Source organism: Platalea leucorodia, assembly GCF_965183815.1.
Source record: "Platalea leucorodia genome assembly, chromosome: 9".
In the NCBI taxonomy this organism is placed as follows: Eukaryota; Metazoa; Chordata; class Aves; order Pelecaniformes; family Threskiornithidae; genus Platalea; species Platalea leucorodia.
The window spans coordinates 31,060,413-31,080,180 of NC_138831.1; the positions used below are offsets into that span (position 1 = coordinate 31,060,413).

At 35.7% G+C, this 19,768-nt stretch overlaps 1 protein-coding gene across 2 annotated transcripts in view; it reads left to right on the plus strand.

Annotated features, from left to right (window-relative positions):
- Window positions 1-19,768, plus strand: part of SCAPER (S-phase cyclin A associated protein in the ER) — a 168,083-nt gene that overhangs the window by 38,076 nt on the left and 110,239 nt on the right. The window contains exons 9-17 of one of the 2 annotated variants that reach the window (XM_082321353.1): window positions 5,706-5,968; window positions 6,426-6,668; window positions 8,224-8,394; window positions 8,891-8,966; window positions 9,431-9,548; window positions 9,872-9,983; window positions 10,451-10,591; window positions 13,328-13,483; window positions 16,712-16,854. In XM_082321353.1, coding sequence (XP_082177479.1) covers window positions 5,706-5,968; window positions 6,426-6,668; window positions 8,224-8,394; window positions 8,891-8,966; window positions 9,431-9,548; window positions 9,872-9,983; window positions 10,451-10,591; window positions 13,328-13,483; window positions 16,712-16,854 — 1,423 coding nt within the window. The remainder of the gene's footprint in view (window positions 1-5,705; window positions 5,969-6,425; window positions 6,669-8,223; window positions 8,395-8,890; window positions 8,967-9,430; window positions 9,549-9,871; window positions 9,984-10,450; window positions 10,592-13,327; window positions 13,484-16,711; window positions 16,855-19,768) is intronic. The other variant, XM_082321354.1, reaches the window with a different exon arrangement.

Sequence of the window (19,768 nt, forward strand, 5' to 3'; positions counted from 1 at the left end):
GGATCTGTGAAGTCTACACAAAGGGAGTCACAAAGGCCCTTCACATGCATTATTGAAGCAGATATGAGGTTTGTGTATCATCTGCTCTGCCTGTCCACCAGCTAATGCACTCACAGCTGCTAGGTACATTCAGGCCTTGTGGGAAGGAGGATTCCTCCTGTCACCCTGCAATGCTCTCTTCCCCATCCTAAAGCCCAGCTGGGGCTTACAGGGGTAAGATTTCCCTAAAACACTTTTTCTCCAGTGATTTCCAACAGCATTACAATCAGGTCTCACAATGGTTTTGTGAAGTGGATGAGTGGTATGATACTGTATCTGTTTCATCATTGATGGAATTTCCAAATTTAACTAAGTCAGTCCTTAGGGAGAGAGAAAATTCATTATTTTTTCCAGATATTCCTTTTAATTATTTTTTTTCTGGATGCATAATTAAATTAGGTTAAATCATCTTATCTCATTTCCCTCATTAAACTCACTGTTGCCCTCAATATTTTCATTAATTTAAAGAAAATAATAATTTTGTCTTTCATGCTTGAGTGTTTTCTACAATGTGAAACGTAGTCTAGTCTTATTGTCTGACCAGTTTATGGCAAGAGAAAAGATTGATTTAGTAACAGTAGAACACAGAGGCAATAGCCTAGCATGAAATTAACTCCCAGGTGCTCGTGATAAGAGGTGAGATAGGTGATGCAAGTTTAGCCTGTGGATTAAGACTGCAAGTAGGTTCTTACATTTAGAATAATTGTTTATTGTTTGTACATAACTTAGGAGAAAGGGCAGTGAAGAACATGTAAACTTCTCAGAAATATTGAATGTTTTTTTTCTATTGCCACACTTGAAGTCTAGTTTTATTAATTATTATTATCTTTCCTGTATTAATTGCTCATGTCCGTAGCTGTGAATAGATGTTCCTTGTAATGTAGCTAAGACTTGACTTTGCAGGACATATGGTCCTTTAAAGTAACTGTCCTGGTTTGGGCTCGGACGTGCTGGCACCTGATCTTGTGGAAGCATGCGTAACTTCTGCATATTGAGAACAAATTGCAGGAATGTCATCACAGACAGCAAAGGAAAGTTTATTCCTGACTGGATTGTCAAATTCTTAAGCACAATTTTCATTGAAAATTTTCCATTCTTTTTTTTTTTTTCTCTCTCATATTTTAAAGTGACCATTAAAAGTAGTCTGACAGTTAACATCTCTGATTAAAGTCTTTCCTGTTAACTCACCATCTCTTGTTATGGTTTGTAAATTTACCGCTTCTTGCATCACTACATTTTCTCTGTGGTGGTTTTTTTTTTAATTTTATTGTTCTGGTTTTCATGTCTTCTGCCTTGTAACTGTGTTTCAGCTGAGTTCATGTTTCTAGATTTGCTTCCAGATTCTGAAGTAATAATAGTTTCCCAAAGTGCCTCTCGGATACAGTAATACTACTTTAGATTTAAAAAAAAAATTGGGGCTGAAGTTTAGTAATGAGTGGGGAAGGTCAAATAGGCTTTGGTAGTATATTACTTGCAAGTAAATTTTTAAGAAGGAACATGCATCTCCTAAGGTAAAAGTCCTAAGAGTTTTGCGCATATTTGCCTGGATTTATTTTATTGGTGTTGCCAGTAAGGCTGCTTGGCCAGTTCTTCCAGATGGAGTAACTTCGAAAGCGTGAGGCCCTGATGGCTATGAGGGCCTCAAGATAACAGATGGCTTGTCACTTCCCTGTAATACAAGAGCAAGCAGGGACAGGGAAGTTCAAATGAAACTAGAGAATGATCAAGGTAGTCAAATGAATTATTCATTAACAAAACTCATAAGAGTAATCAAACCCAGCATGTGATACTTAGCATGTGGAGATGGCTACTGGGCTATATGAAAAGAATTCCAGACTTAGGGAAAAAAGTGAATGAAGGGTGGTGCCCTACTGCGTATTAACTTTGCTTCAAATTAGGAGCTATGTGATCTAATGTTAATAAGTGTATTAGCTTTGCAAACTTTTTGTTAAAAACATGCCTGAAAATGACTGAACACTAAACTGGTAAGTGAATTAAAATGAAAAAGTAAATTCTTGTGCACAGTTAGTTGTCAGACGGCATAAAACTGTTAAACTGATTCCAAATATTTCAACAGTCTGAATGTGTGCTTGCATTAAAAACTGTTTTGTATTTCAAGAATTCACCAAGCAATATTCTTTCAAACACAAAACATGTATTTCTGTGTTGTTAAAATAATTGGATGAGTCTTGAGTAATAATTATGAATCTGGCAGTGAACAAATACAAATCAAAAACTGAACATGTATGGCTTTTACTAAAAGATTCATTCTTATTGTAGTAAGTGTGATTATGGCTTTGCCATGCTCTGAATAATTTTATTCTGATTAATTCTATCATTTTAGAGTACTAAGAAATGTGCCATGAAACAAGGAATCAACTAGGCAAGGCAGGCGAGGATTTTTTTTTTTTTTTGGTAGAATTAACTTCAGTAGATATTAGTAAAGTTATTAGTGAAAGATATTAGAAGATATTAGTACAATTATTGTTAATATAGATTAGTATATTTTATTATCTAGATGTTAGTAAAACTATCTTTAGGTAGTAGATACTACTAAAGGGTGTCCCCGCATCTTTTTTAACATAGAAAAGATGCTTTATGTAAGAGCTGACTTCAATTTTCAGAACAAGTAGAAGTGAAATCTTGCAACAATGTTGTTTCGCAAATGACTAGCAAAAGGAATCCCAATCCAAAAGTCTGCTGCAGTGAAGCAATGGAGGCTTTTTGGTTAATTTCAGCAGTCTTCTGAACAGTCTCTTCGTTGCCTGTATCTTACTTGCCAGGGAAATTTCTTGGCCAAATTTTGTCATAAGCTATATACAACAAAATCTTTGTGGTCCTCCCAGTTACAAAAGTCAGTGGGGTAGGAGCAGCTGTGATATACAAGGGGCCTAAGCAGTCCTCGATGTCCCATGTAGGGCCATATTCTACACAGGCTGTGTGCCTGGAGCTTTCTGCAGTAAATCTGTTTCTGATTCTTGTGGAATTAAAACCCTGTTCCCTGGAGTATTGTTGGAGATAAGATTGTCTTTTGAGAGGGTAATAACATGTTTAGATCACTTGGTTCTGTAGGTAATAATATTTTTTCCATATAGAGATGAAGAAATGAAAATAAAGCCAAAATCACTTAGAGGGGTCAAATGGAAAGTCTGTGGTAAAGCAAAAAATATAATCTGTATCTTTCTGACTGCCATTCCCCTCTCTAATCAGTGGTGCATACTGAAGCATGTGCAAGTGCACATAAGGGGAACCAACATAGAAAGGCTTTTTGCAGAGGTATGCTGTCTCTGGTTACCATCAGTAATCTGAAGAGATCAGCTATGATCATTCACACAAAGTTCTGGAATTTTGTTTACTTTAAAATATACAGTGAATTTTCTAGAGTAAAACAGTTTGAACAGTAAAATATAAAATTGCATTATCTTTTCACATCTGTCATATTATCACTATTATTAAGGTTTGTGAACAATTATATAGTTATGTAAAAACAGCTATTGCATGAGCCAAGAAAAATTTCAGTACAGTCCTGTTAACTTCCCTGATAACTCATGATTTACACCAGCCATTGGCCTAGGCTGCTGTGTTTCGTCCTGAGATGTTAATGTTTGTAAGTTGTTAGATGCCGAGGGTAGCAAAGTATGAAAGTGCCATTAGTTCTGGTATAGGCCAATTTCCAGTTCACTGGATACTGCTGATGTTGAACATCAGTTCAAGTCCACCTAAAGGTAGTTTAGTCCAGTAGGTACAACAGTTTTATTTTTTACCTAAAATAATCTTCATTTTTTATTGACAGTCCTATGACTGTGCCACTGCAGTGCTTTGTAGTATAGCACTTGGAGTGAAAGTGCTGGTACCAGAATTTCTGTACTTGTTTTAGAGTTGCCAGAAACACATGCCTTGGAGGGAAATTTAAAAAGACTCAAGGATTTTTGACTGTGAAAATTAATGTTAAGAAAGGTACCTTTTACAGTACATTTTCATGTACTGTAAATTGCTTTAAAATAAACATATGTGTTCTGAAAGGAAGAAAAAGTGTTTTGTCCTCTCATCTTCCTATGGGTGTGTTGACCTGCATATAGATGTTACTGGCAGTCCATAAAGATTGTTCACTTCTTGTAACCTAACCATCATGTGTTCCTACTGAAAGCAGGTATTATTTTTAGAGAGCATAACACTTGCACCTTATATTTTTTAAACGACTTTATATTTTGCTTTTAAAAATCAGATCTCTAGAACTGCAAGTTTTAAGCCAGTCTTTAAGTTGGTAATGTGCAACTCATCATAATATAGAAATCATTCAGTTTTCTCACCACCCTTGGGTGTTTCAAGTTACATTTTTTGACAACCAAGTAGACTCATATTTATTCCTATTCATGTTTATGTTAAACTTTAATGTTTGAGCTCTGATCTTTATGCCTGAGCTACAGGACCATCTTTGTTAGCACAAGCTTTAGAAATACCCAGAGAATTAGTTCTGTTATACAAGTTCTATTCTATTCTAGATCTTTTCCCCTCTGTAAAGCGGGCAATTTAGTGTTGTTTTTTTGATTCTGTACTCTTCCAGGTAAAAATAATCTCCCACACCCTTCTCTTCCTTTTAGGTGAATGATCCTAAAAATAGCTTCTGCCAAAAGTACATTGGAGAATGTCGTACATAGTTAGTTCTTAAGTTTTTTGCAAGAACTTTTGTTCAGCAAGAACTTTTGTTCAGCAAGTAGACACATGTGAACTTACCTTTCACACTTGTGAGCTGTACCATCAGGTCTCAAAAGAATCACTTACAGTCATTTGAAGATGTATGGGAAACTATGTGCTGGTATTAATTGCTGGCCACAAAAATGTTGTATAGGGAGAAGGGGGTTCACCTTGATATTCTAGAAATCTGATCACATTTAAGACCTGATACTTCAGGCAGACAATTGTAACTTTGAAGGCTTTTCAGGTATGTACCAAGATTAGATATCAGAAATGTTGATCAGCAAGTCGTATTTAACAGCTATTTAGTCATCGAAGTAAATGGAAGTAGACTGCTCTTCTATTTTCTCCTTCAATTTGCAGTCCCACTGTAGCAATATTTTGCTATTTCCTGGAATCCAGGAAAAGAAATTTTCCGAAAGCTGATACTGGTTAGTGTACTTCTATTATCAGAATGAAACAAATGGAAAAAGTAAAGAAAATATTTCTGGAAGAGTAGTAAGCCGCATTCTGGACCATACTTTCCGCACTAAGACATGCAATTACATCTCTACTTGCAGAGATTTGCACTTTCACAAAAAGACCTCTAACGTTACTGTTGCTGCAAAGAAGAACAAGAATGTGGTTGCTTTGTTGTGCTTTACCATCTTGTGAAACAGCAATGTAGGAATGAAAAGCTTAAGTACATGTTGCCATTTTTCACATGGTTTTGTGTACGAGTAGCTTAGCTTCTTGAAGTAACAGAACTGGTCCCATGAATAGAGTTTAGTGCGAAACTGATAGCACTTCCTGAAGTATAAAAAGCTCTGCTAAAGAATATTTAATTGATTTTTTTAAAATTGATTTTTAAAGAGAACATGTTTATCACACAACTTGTGTGATACTGTATAAAATAGTTGTTTATAATACTTCAATTTATAAGTCTCCCTTTCTTAGAATGGGGTGTGGGGTTGTTTTTTTTTTTTATGTAGATCGAAAGGATGCAGAGGGCTGGGAGACAGTTCAGCGTGGAAGGCCTGTTCGATCTCGATCCACAGCTTTGGCAACAAAACCTCCTGTAGCTGCAGAATCGCTAAAGTCCAAAGGTGACAGTGACAAAGAAAATGTCATTTCACCACCATCAGAGAATAAGCGCGAGAGTTCACTCACTGACAGTGGTGCATTGAAAAGCACGGAGCTTGTACAGAGAGATCCTTTACATCAATCTGAAGGTCCTCTTACTGAAAGGAGTCAGGTCAGTACAATTTTGAACCATTTTCTAACCTTAAATCTTGCAACGTTTTCTTTAGAGCATTTTCTAAAGGTAGTGTTGTCCAGAGGTTTTATTCACTAACCGGATTGGAAGAGGATTTAAAAATAATGGCTATTTCTGTTACATTTATGGAAATGCATTAAGATGTTGGCACAAATAGGCAAGTTAAAAATCACGAGATGAACCATGTATTTTACAACGCTGTGGACAGGTTTCCCATGTTTTCCAAAAGCTCAGCATTAGGCACATCTCATACATAGAAGATTTCCCGTAGAAAGATCCGACTTTCACAAGGTTATGAGCAACTAAAATATAAGTGAAGTTATTTGCATCACTCATTGTAAGGGTTGCCAGGTATTTTGTTAAAATCCTTTTGACACTAGTGACTTTAAAAATCAGTGTGTTACATTTTGTTAATTTTACAAATGCCTCTTGTTAGTTCACAGAACACGCCTCGGAAGACAATGGGAGCACTGGCACACCATTGCAAGAAGATTCCTTACAAACAGTTTCTGAGATGCCTCCAGTTCTCACAAATACTGACTGTACTTCAAAAACTCTGCAGATTAGTGAAGCTTCCTCCCTGATCACTGATACTATAGACGGGCATCAAACAGAAAAAGCTAAAACTGAGACTGAAATGGATCCCTCAGATATTTCAAATGTGAGTGCTGCCAGATTGGTAAGAAATCTTATAAGATTTCTGAGTAAAGAATAAATATAAGCCTTAGTTTTCTCATTCTGTGTTGTGGAGTGTTTATTGTTAGCCTGCTGTAGAAATTGTGGAAAAGTCTATAAGGTACTTACTGGAAAAAAAAAAGAATTTGTTGCACAGATACTTTTCATGGTAGCATTTAATTCCAGTAAAGTTTCTGAACTTAAACTAGAAAGATATAAATGCATTATTTGGAATAGAGAGATCTGTGCTCTCATTACTTTTTTTACATATATGTTTGCCGTAATTTTTCATTTCCTTCTACTATCAATCATTTAAAGTCAGACTCTCATTAAATTCTTATTCCAGTTTTGCTAATTATTCAAACTGGAAACACATGGGATATCAAAATTCTGTTAGGAACAAATGTAGACCTCTGCCTTTTAAGAGTAGCTGAACTGCTCTCTTGGGTCTTCCTGTACAACTAGCAATTTGGACGAATGCCATCCTTAAGCAACAAATGTGAAGTCAATATTCTGTTTTTATGTGGCTTCCCCAAAAGCATGTCCTTTCTAGTCTGTAGAATTCTGCGTGTGCTTTACTGGGATTCTCTGAGTGGAGAATTGCAGTAATGCCACGTAAAAGCCAGGTTATACTTTCAGGTTATGTTTTATTTTGTTTTTTTCAGAAACTAGATTAAAATTCTGATTTGCAGAAGTTTTCCTGTAAATCGCTTTCCCTTTAACATCTTTCACAAACTGGACTCCTGTTAGGTAATTTCCAAGTCGAGCATCTGTATGTTTGTTTTTAGAGCTGATTTGTAGCATCTCATTCACTAACATTGTTTCAGATTCTCAGTTATTAACAGTTCAAGATGCTGACAGTTTGGTGGGATCTGTGTCTCCTGTGAGCATTTTACTACTCCTTATTAGATTGCTTTGAACACCGATTTGTGTATTGTGGCACACCATTTGGTAGCCAGAGTGGAAGTGAACCAGTTAATACTGGACATTAGAGAAGGAGAAGACAATCAGTCAGCATATTCTGGCTTACATTCTTGCCTAACTATCTTGTGATTCATGTTGAAAAACAAGTATAGCCTGAGATTCCATTGTATTAACTATGGTAAAGTTTCCAGATACGGTTCATCTGCAGATCCATTTTCATCTTTAAATAATACTTTGGAGCACGATTCCTTTTCTGGAGATAACTGCAGGGCGTGCCATTAATGTTTCAGAGTATGCGTTGCTTAGTCCCTAAGACTAGGTATTTAAAAGAATAATTAGAGAAGAACTGCCTTTGTTGCTTTTAATGACAGTGTTTGTGTAATATGTTTTGGAATGGTGTGAATAATTAATTTCATAAGTGTTTCACGTCGCTATTAAATGAGTTAATAGTTGCTAACAGTTTTAGTGGGGTTTATATTTCAGTTACCTTCACAAAGTATAGCAGTAAAGGAACTACAAGTAATTAGAAGTTGAACAAAATATCATATAATTCATATTAACTATATGGAAACCACTTTTTTGTGCCTTCTACTGATTTGTTTGGGGTTTTTTTTCTGGTTTCATGTTTCCTACAGTCTATGGCAGAAGTCCTTGCTAAGAAAGAAGAGTTAGCAGATCGCCTGGAAAAGGCAAATGAAGAAGCCATTGCTAGTGCTATTGCAGAAGAAGAGCAATTAACTAGAGAGATTGAAGCAGAGGAAAACAATGACATTAATATTGAGACTGACAATGATAGCGATTTCTCTGTGAGTGTTCAATTTATTTTAAAGTGCCCAACTTCAAGCTGTCTTTGATGTCAGCAGACTATGAATGTAGAATTTGTTAGTGTTCATTTTTGCATTAATGTAACCTGTTTTACATGCAGATAAAGTAAATAGTGTCATGTAATAATTATACCATACTGTCTAAGGTATATTTAGTCTTACTAAACTTGGCAGCACAGTGCTGCTGAGTGGTACAAAGTCCTCTGATGTTGCATTCATTGTCCTGCTGCCTGTTTCTGTGTGCGAAACTGGGAGAGCTGGGACTTGTTATTTTCATGGCTACCACACAGGAGCTACTCTAGGTGAAGCAGAAGTCTCCATTTCTGCTGTCAGAAACAGCAGGAACAGCCTCTGTCTTTGAGATGGCTAGTTTAGCTTGGAAACATTGCTGAATATCACTGAGTTGGCACTGTTTAATGCATGTACACCTGCACATTAAGGGTTATGTTTTTATTGTCTGGATCATATTAAATTTCAGGCTAGTATGGGCAACGGAAGCATATCTTTCTGCGGTATGTCTATGGACTGGAATGATGTTCTGGCAGATTATGAAGGTAAATTTTCATATGTTATTGTGCTCACGTTGAAATGACAGCAAAATTTTGAAAAATGCCCATTTTACTCATGGCTAGTTAAGGTTTCAGAAGATCCTCCTAAGAGCTAAATATTATTCCAATTTATGTTATTTTTTAATGTTATTTCCTTAAGAAAGATGGACTTGTGTGTTCAAACTATCTCTGTGTCTCTTTGTTCTTCAGCTCTCTTCTCCTGTCTCTCTATTAGAATTTTAAAATTTCTTATCCTGTTTTATCTTAACATTTGGATAAAAGAGTAATAAAATCATTAAGCATTGAAAATGCACAGGGATTAGAGATGCCTCAGTCTGTGTTTGCACCTTACTTAGGCTCAAGAGAACCCATTTGAGAGAGAACTTCAAGAGGGACTAAGCCTCATTAATTGCACTTCTCCCAGAAAAGTGTGTTTAAATTATCTAAGTCTTTGTTTTCTTTATGTACAGCTCGTGAATCATGGCGCCAGAGTAATTCTTGGGGAGACAGAGTGGAAGAAGAGCCTGCACGTCCACCCGGGCATGGAATACACATGCATGAGAAACTGTCATCACCATCACGCAAAAGGTTTTAGAATTGTTACCTGTCTTGATTAGTCAGTGAAAACAAGCAACCAAACTCATGGCTGCATGAAACTGTTCATAAATCTACTTTCTTTAAGTCTGTGGGTGAAATCAGTATATTATTTTCATAATGAACTAGGTTCCTGCTGCATTGTCCAGTAAACAAAGATTTGAAGACTAGAAGAACAGTATTTACATTTATGGGAACTAATTGCCCTTCAGTGGCCTGTTTGTTTTCTCTTGCTGAAAATGACACAGAAATGTTTGCAACACTGTCAGTTAATGTTGTCACACTTGCTTTTGCTCTGCTTTGTTTTTTATTAAAAGAACAATAGCGGAATCCAAAAAGAAACATGAAGAGAAACAAATGAAAGCTCAACAGCTGAGAGAAAAGTTACGTGAAGAAAAGACACTGAAGCTTCAAAAATTGATGGAGAGGGTAAGCTTTCTGTAATACAAAGGAGCCGGTCTGCTGTCTTTCAGAAAAGCTTTTTTTCCCACACAATCTAGAAATGTTAGAGATTAAAACTAGCGGTGAAATGAAATTTTCCTCTCAGTCTGAGTTCACATAATTTTCACAGATGACTCGTGCATCACAGATACTAAAGAAAGCATTATTTCAAATTATGAACTTCTGTGAGAGTGTTACTATACTGACTCAGATTCAGGGAGGGCATGATAAAAGTAGAAATGTGTTGCATGTATCCAACATAAATGCTAAAACTCACCAAACTGAAGCAGTTAGCAAATCAGTGTAATTTGAGATAAATGTAACGCAGGCTTCGTGTAGGGCATCATAGTGCTTTATTATTGTAAACAAAGCTTCAAATATTAGAAAATTCTAAGGAAAATTGAGGTCCTATTTTTAGTTACTGTGTTAGTAATGAATTTCCTCATTTTATGTAGGAGAAAGATGTACGGAAATGGAAGGAAGAATTATTAGATCAAAGACGCAGGATGATGGAGGAGAAATTACTCCATGCAGAATTTAAACGTGAAGTGCAGCTACAAGCAATTGTGAAAAAAGCACAAGAGGAAGAAGCTAAGGTAAGTTATTTTGTTTTAAATGGGAACTATTTAATAGTTATGCTTCTATATGTTTTGTACCACAGAGTGCTTATGAGTAGGTTATGAAGGATGGTGCAAGCTAAATATGAACACGTGTGAACTGTGAAGCGGACAAATGCTGATCTCTAAAACGGACAATTTCTCTCTAATATGAATTTAAAATTAATTAGCTGTTATTAGACGACATGGTGGGTTGGAATGGAATAAAAACAGGTTGAAATAAAGAGCTGATAGTTGTCTTGCTGCTTTTGTTCCTCACAGAGTATGGCAGCATTTTTGGTGATAACTAGTCCTCCTGGAAGGAGCAAAAGATCTGATTATCAGTACTCTGCTTTCCAGCATGTAGAGTGAGAAGTGGGGAGAGCTCATTGCTCTTCTCCTTTGTTAAACATCCATTCTAGATCCAGCATTCTGTGTGCTTAAACAATAGTTCTATTGCTGTGTTTTGTACCACTAATGTTGTTAAACGGTTGGAAATAAACAGAAACCTACAGTTAGCACATGGCAATTATTCTAAAATAAGTATTTTGTTTAGTGCTCTTCTACTTTAATATATGTAATTTCATAAGATGAGCACTAGATGAATGCTTTTTGGTTTACCTTATTCATATTGCTTTGATAAACATTGTTGTGGTTTAACCCCAGCTGGCAACTAAGTACCACACAGCCGCTCACTCATTCCCTGCTATGCCCCAGTGGGATGGGGGAGAGAATCGGAAGAGTAAAAGTGAGAAAACTCATGGGCTGAGATAAAAACAGTTTAATAATAAAAAAAAAGTTATAATAATAAGTTGTAAGGGAAAGGAAAATAACAGAGAGGAAAAAAACCCCAAGAAAGACGAGGGATGCAAATGAAAACAATTGCTCACCACCAACCAACCGATGCCCAGCCGGTCCCTGAGCAGCGGCCCTCCCCACCAACCTCCCTCTCTAGTTTTATTGCTGAGCGTGGTGTCATATGGTGTGGGATATCCCTTTGGTCAGTTGGGGTCAGCTGTCCCAGCCGTGTCCCCTCCCAGGTTCTTGTGCACCCCCAGCCTACTTGCTGGTGGGGTGGGGTGAGAAGCAGAAAAGGCCTTGACTCTGTGTAAGCACTGCTCAGCAGTAACGAAAACATCCCTGTATTATCAACACTGTTTTCAGCACAAATCCAAAACATAGCCCCATACTAGCTACCATGAAGATGCTTAACTCTATCCCAGCCAAAACCAGCACAACATAAACCAGCACAAGTGAAATATTTTGTTTTAAAGACTGTTTTTTCCCAAGTAAAGATACATGCATCTCCTTCAAAGTAACATGTTACATTATATATATCCCAGCTGTGACTGATACAGCTGTTAAACCATATTTTTTAAGATAAGCACAACAAAATTGATTTAGCTTTTTTACTTAGTCACCGTTTCTGTCTCTTGGACTAAAATGGTTTCTAGATCCGTCTAACATGCCTTCATTATTATTTCATTACACCAGTGTGACTTCTATAATCATATTAACTAAATCACAGTTGCCATAATTCCCCAGCTAATCAGATGTTTCAAGTATTGTGTGTGTTTAAATGTGTAAGATATGCTGCCTCTTGAGGTTCTTGTGTTCTGGAAATAAAGGTTAATTGGGCCAGAAGGCTTTAGAGAAATAGCTGATGCATAATATAGCTGAAGACCATGGTAACTGTTGCTGCCCAACTGGGTAGCTGAATTCCCAGTGCTTACTTGTTTACTGAACTGTGAAATCCATTCTGTAAATGGGTTCTAGTCAGTAAACAAAGCAACAAAAATATCCTACCACCCTTTACGTGATCTGTTGTTGTCTGTCCATGTATCTTCTCTTTACTCATTTCTTTTGTGGATTCAGACAGAGCATGAACTTTGAGTACAGCAAATGAATTTCTGTTTCAATCACAGATTTGAGTATGGTTTATAGCTGATAAATTTTTATGATCTTCCTCAATAACTTTGGTTCTAAAATTTTATTATATCAAAGTTAAGTTAAATAAGAGTTTGATTTTTTTTTTCCCATCCATATGAATTTCTAAAGCATTTGCATTTAAAAGCTTGAAGTTGACAAGAATTTTGTTCAGCAACCTTGTAGTGAGGACAAAATATTGATTGCCTTCATGAACCTAAGTACTAGAAAAGCATATTCTTTGATATTTTTAGTATACACAGTAAAGTACTTTAAGTTAGCCTTTTCATATTATTTTTTTTATTGTTGTTGTGTATTGCACTGTCCTGTGGTTAAAAAAAAAAAAATGTTTGTGAAATAGGCTATACTGATAAGACATATTAAGACAATGAGCTTGTTTGGTTTTTTTATTCATAGTATGTATAGTTTTTAGCATTCCACATTTTGTGAATGAGAGAAGAGACTAATGAAGTCTAATGGCTGAGAAGACTGGGAAGATTTTCCTGGTATTTAGCCAAAGTTTCTTGTTTATCTGATACAATTCAATTCCTCTCTTTTATATTTCATGGGTTATCCTGTTTTTATTTAAAAAAAAATTTAAAAAGCCAAAACCCAAAACAAACAAACAAACAAAACCAACAAAAAAACAAAGCCTTATTCTCCACTTGGTAGTTTTCCAACCCATTCTGGAGAAATGTCCCATCAGATTAATTATCAAATGGATAATTAACAAATGGATGGAATTCACTGAGAACGAAACTTATATCAACTTCTCAGATGTGTTTTCTTACACTTTCTTATTATTTGCAGGTAAATGAAATTGCATTTATAAACACCTTAGAAGCTCAGAACAAACGTCATGATGTGTTGAATAAACTAAAAGAATATGAACAACGCTTAAATGAATTACAAGAAGAGCGTCAACGAAGACAAGAGGAAAAACAAGCACGTGATGAAGCAGTTCAGGTATAATATGTCTGTAGTTGCAGGGGGACAATGAAATATAGATTTGTTTCATTTTGGCTATGCAGTTTTTGTTGCTTTCTGTCTTACCTCCTTTGTTCAACTTCAGAAAAGTATTCTCTAATATGTTTCTCCTTTATAATGTTTTAGCAGTAAGAGCAAGAAAGGTAAATCTTAAAAGTTGCTACAGCAGAAGTATTATAGATGCTGGGTAGATGATTCATGCCTGTCTTAAGCTGCCTTTTTCTTTTTTTTTCTTTTTTTTTTTTTAAATCTTTGTTACTCCATTATAGGAAAATCCTTATGTTTTGATAGCACTAAAAACTTCAAGAGAGGAAACAGAAAAATATTCCTTATCTCACGTGCCTACTGTCATAATTATCATACTTCTTACAGGATCAGTGAAAACCACAATGCAAATGTGTTTGTGTTCCTGGAATCCTCATGTGGGTTGTTTTTTTTTTGTTTTGCTTTGGGTTTTTTTGTTTCGTTTTGGTTTTTTTTGTTTTTTGTTGTTGTTGGTTTATTTTAATACAGCATTCCAGTACTAAGTTTTCCCGGCCTCATGCATCCACTTTTTTGGCACTGTTCTCTATGTTAGAATCTGAAACATAAGTTTTCTTATGTAAACTCCTCCTTCCTCTCTGTACATGCCTCAGATCACCACAACTGTAGATCACCTGTGAATCCAGCTTCAAGAGCTTAATACTTAACATTAGCGGCTGATTCTATCTCCTTGTTGAAAAATGGTGCATTTTACTGACTTCAGTGGCTCAGAAGCCATTTCTGAGACAGAAGGTACTCCAAAAGTGCTGGATAAAACTCTTTTTGAGAGAATATATTAATAAAAGTTTCTGGATTTCCAAGGGTTGATTGTGTTAGCAGGGAAAAGTACCCTTCCAGATTGTTTATAAAAATCTGATCGCAGTGATCCTGTTTTTTTGTAGTTACTCATACTCCCTTATTCTAGAATGCAGCTTTTCTGGAGTCCCTTTCTGGAATTTTGGGTGTTTTTAACTTTCTTGTCTCTACCATTTTTTTTTAGTCCTTTCCTGGGTTGCATAGGTATTAGGCTGTTCTTAGTCTGGTAGTTGAACTAGAACAACCACTGCAGGCAGACTTTCAGTATTAAATTCCACTTGTTCTCTCCATGTCTTTTCTGCCAGACCAAGGATCAAGCTGATGCTTCTTGTGCATGGAAAAAGCACAGCAAGTCGCTTAACATTTGAGCAAAGCCCTATAGTTTGAGGTATCATGTAGCTTCCCCTGCTGTCCTCTACAAAACAATGTGTATTCCCCTCACAGGAGAGCTTTTCCTGCACTGTTGTGGAGCTGGACCCACTCCCAGTATAACTTTTTTAGCAGTTAGCATAACTACAAACAAATAATTCCATTTCAATGAACTGAAATGAATCATGAGAGTTTTGGCTTATAAGTATGAATTCAACTTTATGCAAGAACTCCTCAAACACTGGAAGAATACAACACTATGAAACATAACTACTTTACATTTACTCTAACAGTGATGGACTTTTACTGTACATCATTTAAAATCACAAGGATTCTAAAAATGGTATAAAATTCCAGTATCTATGGAAACTGGGCTGCTTCTGTTTATCTACCTGAACAATGTCAACCTCAAGTATTTCTCAGATCCATTCAATAAAATCTACTTGCTTCTTCCTGACACCAAATTCTGCAGATTCACCTTTAAACCCTTCCTTCCATCAAGGTTACTTTAACTTCTGTATTACAGGATCTACTACAATTTTTTTTTTCAGCTTTCACTTGCTTTTCCATTTACTAGCACTGGTACCTAATTCAAAATGTACAAGCTATACTGGTTGGTTTTCAAGTGCCACCTTAAAGGTCTTTGTAAGGAATGTCCAGCAGAACTAGTATTTGTTTTAATGATGCACTGGGTATATTGTATAAGACAGTTTGCATTTTTGTTGATTTAATAGTACAGTTATAGTAAAGTATGCAATGTCTTGTATTTATTTTCTTAAGAAGGAAATTAATGTATTCGTGCAATGCTGTTACTGAAACTTTATGCGAGAAAGACTATGGTTACTGTGAAAGCCGCAGTTTTGATTATCCATCACCAGGCTATATTGCCTGTGGAGATGAAGACAGTTAACGTCACATTCACTAATATAAAATGCTGTACATGAAACAAAAAAAGTTCACTTATTTTTGTAGTTCTTTGTTTCTTGAATAAAGTATAAGGTTAATGTTTCCTGCTTTTAATATGTCTACATTTTTGTAAAGCCAATATTTAAGAATACAGAGCCTTCATCTAACCATGTAAAAATGTTCATCATTCCAGCAAGTTTTGGTCTGTGCTAATGAAATCTACTGTCTCCCAAAAGGAGGAAAATTTATTTGCTAGTACAGTGATGTGCTTTTACAGTGCTGGAGTTTGTGGCACAGAGTATATTTTAAAAATGTATTTAAATACCTATTTTTCATTTATCCTGTCATACAAAACAGACTAATTTTTCAGCAAGATAAGGATTTGAAGAACACATTAAAAATCCATTTCTCCCCAGACTTTCAGCTAAACCAAATAATCACATTTCCTCTTAGTAAAACTCACCAACTTCATGTCTACTCATAAATGTCTTATTTAAATATAACGTTTCAAACATGCTTTATTTTTACATTTGTGGCTGATAGAAGTATAGCCATTCTGTCAGAAAGGTTTACAATACCATCTATAGTTTCTCAATTAGTCAGAAAAAAGTAAAAATTGAGTAGTGAGAGAGGAATCATATATTCAGTGATCATGCAAAAATAGTCAAAATCCATTTTGTTTTATAACATCATTCAGATAGTTTCAGAATCATAATTTAAATATTAATATTCCATAGGAGCATATGTTATTTCTACATCACCTGTATCCTGTGGTATGTTTAAAGTGTTTTCAAATACTCTCATTAATGAACTAGTTTGATAAGCTTTTGTAGTGGGTAGACTTTTTCAGGATGAGCAAAATATATGGCCAATTAATGTGTAGCTTAATGTAAGTACAGTTGTATGAATTCGATGTTCAAGCTTCTGAACATAGTCATATTTGCGTATTATTCCTTTATCTGATAAAAACACAGTTCTTACTCCATCGTGAAAGTAAGATAAAATTCTATAAGCAGATGTTGAAATACAGTTTCTGTTAATTCCTTTTTGTTTTTTTCCTAAAAGAAAAGTTAGAATTTACTTTTCTATGACTAGGAGCGCAAAAGAGCACTAGAAGCAGAACGGCAAGCCCGAGTTGAGGAGCTGCTGATGAAGAGGAAAGAACAAGAAGCACGGATTGAACAGCAGAGGCAAGAGAAAGAAAAAGCACGGGAAGATGCTGCACGGGAGAGGGCCAGGTAACTTTACAGTTATTTTGTTGGTTCCCTGCCCTTCACCATTATCCTTTCCAGCAACTGCAGCTTCTCTATAACAACAACAGTAGCTTCTTAGCTCTTCAGGCTTAGTATTTTAAAAAGTAATGTTAATAAATATTCTTGATGAATGGTTTGAAAGAAGAAATCAGGTGAGTAATCATAAATTCTGTCATAGATTTTTGTATTCCTTAGATACAAGCATAATATAACATGCAAGGCTGTATTTTTATTATATTCATCTTAATTTTATGGCTAATAAGACCTTTTAATAATTTGCCTTTTTCATGTTTTAGCTTAGTTTTCAAAGGAAGCAAGATTAATATCCCCATGTTCCCCATTTCCTCCACTCTCCAGTAACTTTTGGATTTACTGGCATCAATTGGCACCTTTTTGTAGATGCCAGAGATAACATTTGTGAAGCACAAAGCCAGGAAATCAGGCTTCATTAATTCTACTGCCCACAGACTATTTAGTTTATGTTTTTGCCCATAATCAGAAGTTTGTAAAGAGGTTTTCATGCGGGCTCTTCTCTCTCTTTCTTTTGAGCCAAACATGAGGTGCACAGAGAATGAATGTTGCGTGGCATTGCAGTGTGTGAGGAAGATTTACTTTCAAGTCTGATTCAGGAAAACTGCTTTCTGCTATTGTTTAATTTGCCAAATTCTATTTGTATTCACCTCCTATTATTCCCTCTTTCCCTACAGTTCTGCTGCCACAAGCATTCCATAAAACGTGAATTGAAGTTACATTTTTCCTTTGACAAGAAGTGTTCACTAATGGTTCTTTAAACATTTTTATTGTCACAGCTAGTTTTCTTCAAAGTTGTCATGAAGAGGTGTTTTTTTTTTTTCTCTCCAAGTAAAATATTCAGAAATGTATTGATCACCTTCTTTCGTCTTCCAAAGTCACAAGTAATTCTAGCTTGACATCATAAAGAGAGTCAACTTTCAATTAGATGTTTAATGAATTGTGGATAGGATCTGTGGCCTTGCCCAGGGCTTCATGGACCTCTCCTCAATATATTGAGCCAAAGTCACAATGAGAGAGAGTGAGTTGGAAGGGATCTTTCAGTATCTTATTCACTGACACTTGAAGAAGATTAGAACTAACAGGGAGAATTTTGGTTATGCTGTTTTGGGAAGATAAGCACTGCATGTGTAAGGCTTCTACATCTTTCTGAAGTTTGAGGAAACCCTCCCAGTAAGCAAATGTGAGATAATTGTCCCATTGAAATCTTTGCCTTCTGAGGTCTTCTACAGTTAGAACTTGTCTAAAGGCTCAAGGCATGTAATTCTTTGCTCTTTTTGTTCAATCAGTTTTGAATCTGCCACTTTCCTTCGTTGCACCATTTATTTCATTACGACATGTAAAGAACAGCAGTTTCCACTTGCCTTCTGTTAGTACTGTGTTTCAGCAAATTTCCTCTTATTTTTGCTACTATAGCACTCATTTTTCAGATGCTTTGTACTTGATATTGCAGTACCGTGCTTGCATTTGTTTTTCTTTGCCAGATGCTGATTATACCGGAGAGATATTTTTCTTTTCTTTTTTTTTTTTTTTTTTTTTTATAATTTTGGGAAAGAGTAGGAAAGAATGTATGTGTGGTGCCCTACAATCTGGCGATTCTGTTATGTCAGAGTGGCCTCAGTGTCGTTGCATCTCCTTAATAACTGTTCTGAGGTTTGTCTAACATAGTAGAATTAGAGGAGGATTCAAAGTGTCCTGGTTTAGAAGTTAAGGGAGAGCTGAGCTTGTCAGGAAGCTGGCTGTACTGTCCCTTCTGTCTTGGACTTTGGCGTGTTTTGGTGGAACCTCGGGGTATCATTTGGTGTTTTATTTTGTTGGGGTTTTTTTCCTGCTGCTAGGACTTGACTTTTATCCTGAAGATTTAATACTTGCTGGAATGAGTAATTTTTGGGATATCTGCTTAAAGTTTCTTCATGTGCATCTGGTGGTGATTAAAGCATCTGTATGAAAGGAATAGTGTACTTAAAACTGACTTTAAAAGCCCCTCTGCCCTTATGGTACATTAACTTGATTCCGGTAAGGTTTTAGATGTAATTTCAGAGTATTTTATATTCCAGAGAGTTGAAATCCATAATATGGAAAATTTTGTTCTTGTCAATAGAAATCATAAAACTGTATAATGTAACCTCATCATGTAAAAAGCATGCTTTTCAGAAGGACTTGTACAGGAATAATATTAGTGCTCTATAAATTGAAACTTTAGAATTTTGTTTCAAATATTATTAATCCAAAGTATGCAATGATATTAATTTGTCATAGTTTGTAGGATTAAACAAGTATTTAAAAATGCATACTGAAAGAAATAGCTAAAACAAGCTTTGGGTTTAGGTCATGTGTTAGTTGTGATTTGTTTCAGCTCATGGTGTGAGTCAGGAGCTCTTTAAAACAAAAACAAAGACTGTAGTTCAATCTTTCTTTATATACCTCGGGGGAGATAGCACATAAACTACCTAATGCTTCTCATCCATCATCTCTTCCTCACTCCCCCCTCCATGCCCATGGTAATTGGAAGAGTTCACTTATACATTCTGAAAGAACAATTGTGTGTAGTGTTTATCGTTAGACTTGCTTCCTCCCCCGTCTCCTTTCCTATCTGCTTTTATATATATTTTCTGTGGCATTTTGTTTTAAAATGTTACTTTATATGAGCCTTCTACTTTTACCGAAATGACTTTGTTTTCTCTGAGTTTTCTGTTTAAGAAAAACAAACAGAAAGCCACACAAAACAAAAACCACTGCAGTTTGGATAATATTCTTCATGTTATCCTTTCTAGTTTTGTCACTCAAACTACTTTAATTTTAGAGTGCCTTTTAGAAAGATGGCTAATGGCTTTGAATGACTTCTTCATTGCTCAGTTTTACTCAAAGC